Genomic DNA, 6,995 nt, shown 5'->3' with positions numbered 1-6,995 from the left:
TTCACAGTTCAGTTACTGCTGCTCACAATCAAATACTCTTAACAGATACACTTTGCTAATGAAAAATGATATTTCATCTTACTTTGGCTTTCTTTGAATGAATACTAGTAAGAGTAAATATTCCTCCATATGCTTATGCAGGTCAATTGTATTTCTTCTTTTGTGAATGTCATGGTTTTTTTACTTTGCCCATTTTTATTGGCGGCATTTCAGTTTTTATTATTGACTTTTAAGAGCTGTTTATATACTAAGGACATAATTTTGTTATACATGAGAGGCAGTATATATAGTAAAGCAGTTAGTACTTGGATAGTAGAGTCAGACATATGTAGGTTTGAGTCCTTCTGCTACCAATTGCTAATTGAGTGACTTTGGAAAAGTTACTGAACTTTTCTAAGCCTCAGCTTACTCTTCCATAAAATAGAGATAGTATTTATATAACTGAATGAGTTTGATAAATGCGTATTTTAATCCTATATGGCAAATGGTTTTTCCTTATTTTTACTTTGTAATAATATTTAAGATTTGAGGTGAAATCAGTCTTTTCATTTATATTTTCTCCGTTTGTTTTTATGCTGAAAAAACTGCTTAACTCTGATGTCAGATAAATACTATATTTACTTATAATTCTTTGGTGGTTTTAAAAAACACTGATTCTTTAATCCAGCTAAGATTTATTTTGGCATAGAGTAAGAGATAGAGAAATAATTTTTATGAATTTTTTTTAGCAATTGTCCTATCATCATTTACTGAATAATTAAAATGTATGCTCAACAGTGATTGGAAAACAGCACTTTATAAAAAAAACTGGTCTGTCTGTACCAGGGATTGTTGCTGGGTTTTCTGTTCTTTTCCTTTGATTGTATATTCTTGTGGCAGTGGAGATTGGTTGTGGTGTGCTGTGGAATCGGTTCTGACTCATAGCGACCCTGAATAGAGTTTCTGAGGCTGTAGATCTTACAGGAGCAGAAAGCCTCATCTTTCTCTTGCAGAACATCTGGTAGTTTCGAACTACTGACCTTGAGGTTAGCAGCCCGACTCATAACCACTATGCTATCAGAGCTCGTTTACTGTGTCAGTAGTGCTGTAGTAATTATAGTTTCACAATATGCTGTAGTGACTGGAGATGTCACCTACCCCCTGCAGTGCAGTGAATTGCTTGGTGTGGGTCTTCTAGCCATGGTCTCAGGTGACTAAGTCAGACCCTGCAGATTGAGTGTTTCCGGATTCTATACCAGGACTTCATAAGCCTCAGCAATTCTGCTCAAAGTAGACGCATAAGAATTGAAAGCACGTAGTTGTACACCAGTATTTATTGGAACATTTATTGACAGTAGTCACAAGGTGGAAGCAACCCAAGTGTCCATCTACTAATAAATGACTAAATAAAATGTGGTATATACATATAATGGAATGTTATGCAGGCATGAAGAGAAGTTAAGTTGTGATATATGCTGCAACAGGTATTAACCTTGATAACGTGTGAGTAAAATAAGTCAGGCACAAAGGGCAAGTACAATATGACCCCATATATATGAATGTCTATTATAGACAAATGCAGAGAGGCCACAACTATTCGTGGTTACAAGGGACAGGGGGGCAGGGAACATTAGGAGGCATTGCTTAAGGTGCACTTCTGTTAAGGACGATGAAAAGAAACTGGAGATAGATAGTGATGATGGCTGCACAACACTAATGTCATTGAATTGTAGCTTGGAAGTGGTTGAATTAGCAAATGTTTTGTTTTGCATTGTTTTTAAGTGCAGTCGAGTCAGTTTCAACTCTGTATAGTGTTTCCGAGGAGTGACTTGAACTGCCAACCTTGAGGTTCAAACTGACCTTGCAGTCCAGTGCATTAACCCACAGTGCCACACCAGGACTCTAGCAAGGGATAATTCAACATGTATATTATTCTCTGGAGTCCTGGTGTGGCATTATGGTGAACTATGCAAAATTCTGATAGCTCTCTAAGATTTTCTTTATATAGGATCATGTCATCTGAGATTAGGGATAGTTTCACTTCTCCCTTCTTGACTCAAATACTTCTTAAATGTTATTTTTTAATGTTTTATTGTGAATTATGTGATAGTTTACATGAGAGAACATTAGTTTTACATTCATCCAATCATATATCATTTCGTTGCCATGGTTAGAATCCCCTCCATGCATCATCAACCCACCAAAGGGTATACCCTGCAAGCCTGCCCCCTGGTTGTCAGCACACAGCCCCTCTCCCTCTCTGGGTCTAAAGTCCCCAGCTGCTCCATCGTCTCTGCCTCCATCTCTGACGTCACTGCTTCTCTGGGTAGGTAGGGTTCTGCTCTCTGCTCTTCTTTCTTGATGGTCCCAGGGACCTCTGCTCCTAGATTGCAAAGTTAATCACTCCCCTCCTTGCTACAAAATGTCTACCTTTACATTTCCAAACCTCACAATCAGTCCTGATAACAATTATTCACTATTGTATCACAAGAGACCTATCCGCATTTCCTTTCATCAGCCGCACCCAGACAGATTGGATACTACTCAGTGGAGATTCTATCTTCCTCTATGCCCTCTGGATCTAGGTTCCCTCTTGAAAACTTGTAAGCCAGTCACTTCTTGCCTTTGTAGCCCCCCCTCCCCCATTTTGGGTAGCCAATGTCCAAGTTGCCCATCCCTGTCTACCCTTTGTATTGAGGGTGCAGGAATTTTTGCTGTAAAGATTTGTTCCCTCTTTTGGGCTACTGCATCCATAGGTGTAGGTCAAGTTCATCAAATTGTATCAGATTGCTTTTCCTTCTTTCTTCTTCTAGTTGATCTCTGTTCATCCAGCCATTGAAGCCAGGTCAAGTGGATATTATCTGCAAGTGTGGGTGTTCTTGTGTATATGCCCTTTTCTTATCAGCTGGACGCTCTTAAATGTTTTTCTTGCCTCATTTCTTTGGCTAAGACATCCAGTACAATATTAAATAGCAGTGGTGAGAGCAGGCATCCTGTCATCCTGTCTTAAGGGAAAGGCTCTCAGTCTTTTCCATGGAGTATGATGTTAAACTGGTGTGGCACTGTAGGGTCAGCACAGGACTGTGAACCACTCAGTCAGTGGTTCAAACCTACTAGCTACTCCTTGGAAACCCTATACAGTGTTGCTTTGTGTCAGAACTGACTCGATGATACATAACAGCAACAACAGACAATATTATGCTACGCGTTTCCAAGGAGCGGCTGGTGAGTTTGAACCACTGACCTTGAGATACAAACTGATCTCGCATTCCAACACATTAATCTGCAAGCACCACATAGGGACATAGTGCTTTTTCTGCATCATTTGAGATGATCATGTTTTTGTAACTTCTCCGTCCAGTCCTCACCTCCCTGGGGCTCCAAACAGGTCATCCCAGAGTAGCCAGCACAGCACTTCATGGCTCCTGAACACTCAGGGTCTCGATTTCTGTTTCTTCTTGAGTGCATTTCTATAGATGAACTGTTTCTAAAAACTCGTCTATTTCATCCAAGTTATCTACTATTATTATTATTATCTTTTACTTACAATGCTTCCTAGTATTTCCTTATGATCCCTTTTCTTTCTATAAGGTTGGATATAATGTCTCCACTTTAATTTCTGATTTTAGATACTTGCATTTTCTTTCTCTTTTAAAGCCTTGCCAGTTTTATTGATCTTTTCATTAAATGTAATCTTTCACTAATGTGATTTCTTTTTTGCCAAGTTATTCAAAAGCATAAAATATATTGTGTTTTACGTCACCACTTATTTCTCAAAAGAAATCACATGAAGAAGGTACTGTTTAACCCAAAGGGGTGGAGTGCTAATGGAGAAACCTCAGGCTTCTGCAGAGGAAAGGTTTTAAAACCAAGGGTCACCCACTAGCTGTTGCCTTACAACTCTTTAGATATTTCTGGGAGATAATTAGGCTCCAAGATCCCTTAGAGAAAGGGGAGGAAGAGTTGCACGGTAGGACTCAGGATCTGACTGGTAAAACTGTCAGGACTGTTAGACCTGAGAGCCCCCTTGGTCAGCCTTGAGGGAATAGTTGGGGTGAATGTGGGTGGTCCTGCAGGTGTGGAGGAAGGATTTCGAGATTTCTAGGGTCCAGTGTGGCGCCTGTGGCTGTCAGGTATGATGTTGGGTTCTTATTAATTCATCTGGGGAGTGGGCCTCCTCTTCCCTTTCCCACTCCCCTTCATTCCTAGGATAGGTCAGAAGGGGTCTTTTTCTCCTCTACCTGGTGGCAGCGGAGTCCCAAGTTTCCCCAGAGCTTTTAGGAGACCAGAAGTAACAGGACCCAGAAACATGCTTGGCAGACAGGGCTCTTTATTGATCAATGAATGGTGTTCTTAGGCACCCTGGTGGCAGAAACAGTGGGGGGGTGTGGTGACCTGGAACCAGATAGGAGCCTGCAGGCCCGCTACTTCCCAGGGTGCACTGCAGACAGGTCTCACCTGGGAGAGAGGAGGGAGTTACCTACATGGGGCAGCATTGGTCGGTGTACACATCCAGTTTGCTGCCCTTCCTCTCTGAAGTGTAAGATTTTCTATAATAGGATAACAGACCTCCTGTTATCCCTCCATCCCTGCAGATACAGAAGTGGCTCCTCTATCCCCTCCTCATTCCCTTCTCTCCTCCGTCCAGTCCTCACCTCACTGGGGCTCCAAACAGGTCATCCCACAGTAGCCCTCGCAGCACTTCTTGGCTCCTGGACAGTCAGTGTCTATGTAGCAGAGTTTTGGGGGGTTCACCTTGGTGCACTTGATCTCGTTTACGGGGCAGACGCCACTCTTATGGATAATCTTGGAAGTTCTGTGTTTGCCTTGGGCTTTTCTTTTGACTTTACGTTGAACTCTGATAGGATACTGATTTTGACTTCTGCTTCTGATTCTTCCTATGCCTGAATCTTGGTCTAGGATTTGACCTGGATTTTCTAAAAGGAGGGAGGCCTGTATTCAGCCCTGCTTCCACTACCACATTCTCCCATGGGACCAGCTGCCACTCACTGTGTTGACCCCAAACTATGATCTGGAATGTGAGAGGGGCACAGGAATTAGAAAAGGAAAACCAGCCCCTTGGGTCTGAACTTTTGGGAGACTTTTTCCTTTCTTTGGGGAAAGGAATTTCAGGACAGGGTTGCCTAGCTCAGCTTCTCAAAACCCAGGACTCCTCGGGGCCTGTGTCAGGTGAGAGCAGCTTCCAGAGGTAAAAAGGACTTAGCACCAGCTCTAGGAAACTCTGTGTGTGTGTGTGAGTGTGTGTGTGTGAGTGTGTGTGTATGTGGGGGCGGGGGGCCGGGTGAGACCTGGGCTCCCGTTCTGGCTCTGAGATGGCTTGGCATGTCTTTCCTCTCACTTTCCTACTTCCTACAGTAGGAATGTTCAGACTAGTTCATTTCTGAGGGCCTTGCCATCTCTTAACCATCCCTGCCCACACCATTACACAAAAGACCCATTCCTCATACACTTTCATGGGGTAGACACGGCGGTGGAAGCGAGAGCACCATACCTGGGGTGCAGGGGCTCCTCACCTTTTTTTAGCTGCTTCTTGGGGATCACACACCTAAAGCCACATTCCATAAAGCAACACTTCTTATTCCCTTCACATTGATTGTCTCTTTGACACCGGGGATAATCAAATATGAAGCACAACCTGTTGTCAACTGGGCAGATTCCTGCTTTTTCTTTATCTGGTGGAAGAGGCCACAGCGGTGAGATGGCGGGGTCCAGTCCTGCCTAGAACTCCAGAAGGTCTCTCAGAACCTCCCCTAATCCAGCCCAACCCCACCCAGGTCCACCCCATCCACTCACCCTTTTTGATTCTTTCCCCAGACACCAGAGTCACAAACATGAGAAACCCTATGAAATCCCAGAAGCTGGTGGGCCTCATGATGCTGCAGAGGCTTGGCTGAGCGTTGAGGCTGAGCCCGGCTTTGTGTGATCACTGCTGGGTGTGCCATGGGTGGGGCCAAAGGGTCACAAATGGCAAGGGCTGCACTGGCCCAGCTTTCTTAGGGAATTTCTACCCTTTTCCAGGGAGGGGGAACAGAAGCTGGGTCATTATGCTGACTATGCTAAGACCTGACCTTCTTCCTCTGTATCAGAAGAGCTCTTTGTTCCTTAGGAACTACCAGGATCAAACGTTTTTGAAAGATGAAACAGGTGCTGGCAAAGGAAGGCAATCACTCAGAGAAAGGAAAGAAGGTCACATAGCTCAGAAGTGGCCTTCTCTGTTCACCCTTCGTCACACATGCCTTATTGCACACCATGATCTTCACTCTTCCTGTCTTGCCCCCTGCTTGTCCCTGAGTTGTTTTCTGACCCCAGAGAAGAATCTGAATGACTGCTCAAGATGCCTTGGGCCTCATGTCCATGCACTCAAGCCTTTAAGCTCTAGCTTCCACCTTTCATATTTCCTTGACCAGCCCACCTCATGGCTGCCTCTGAAGCAGTGTGGTGGTGGTGGGCCATGGAGTCGATTCCCACTCAGTGACCCCGAATAGATTTCCGAGGCACTCAGTCTTTACAGGAGCAAAAAGCCTCATTTTTCTCCTGTGGAGTGGCTGGCAGATTCAAACTGCTGATCTTGGGGTTAGCTAGTCATCCACTGCCTACTAGAGCTCCTCTGAAGCGTTGTGAATTTGGGATCTGTCGCCAGTTTGTGTCTTTGCAAGTGGCTCTACCTACCTAAGCTTCAGTTTCCTCATTTATAAAACAGGCATGTTCTCCAGAGGGATCTTGAAAGCAAACCAGCATCTCTGTGTCTTACCGTGGTTCCCTAACCCCTAACAACCAGGACATTGAATCCATTCTCTGGATTTTCAGACTTGGAGCCTGGTGGCTGTTGGTGCTGGGAGTGAGTGTACCTCTACAGCTTTGCAGGGAGAGGGGATACTGTCATCTAGTGGGTTGCTGCTAAACAGCCGCATGAATAATCTCTTTTAGAAAGATCAGCACCAGCTACTCACTATGAGTTGGAGGTTAAAGATATCCCAACTGTTGGACTTTTCTGA

At 44.1% G+C, this 6,995-nt stretch overlaps 1 protein-coding gene across 1 annotated transcript; it reads right to left on the bottom strand.

Annotated features, from left to right (window-relative positions):
- Positions 1–5,451: 5,451 nt before the first annotated feature.
- Positions 5,452–5,872, bottom strand: WFDC12 (WAP four-disulfide core domain 12). Its single transcript, XM_006839344.1, has 2 exons — positions 5,794–5,872; positions 5,452–5,672 (listed from the first exon to the last, which is right to left on the bottom strand). Exons 1-2 carry the CDS (start codon positions 5,870–5,872, stop codon positions 5,452–5,454), a joined length of 300 nt encoding a protein of 99 aa, XP_006839407.1.
- Between the last annotated feature and the right edge of the window lie 1,123 nt (positions 5,873–6,995).

Source organism: Chrysochloris asiatica, unplaced genomic scaffold (assembly GCF_000296735.1).
Source record: "Chrysochloris asiatica unplaced genomic scaffold, ChrAsi1.0 scaffold00023, whole genome shotgun sequence".
Lineage (NCBI taxonomy): Eukaryota > Metazoa > Chordata > Mammalia > Afrosoricida > Chrysochloridae > Chrysochloris > Chrysochloris asiatica.
Note: the sequence above shows the minus strand (reverse complement) of the source record. Positions and strands in the feature narration are given on the sequence as shown.

What these genes read in the sequence shown, in the direction of transcription:
- WFDC12 (XM_006839344.1), bottom strand. Translation starts at nt 5,872, where the DNA reads ATGAGGCCCACCAGCTTCTGGGATTTCATAGGGTTTCTCATGTTTGTG. An exon ending in TGGGGAAAGAATCAAAAAGG is followed by an intron (nt 5,673 to 5,793) that starts GTGAGTGGATGG and finishes CTCTTCCACCAG; the next exon opens with ATAAAGAAAAAGCAGGAATC.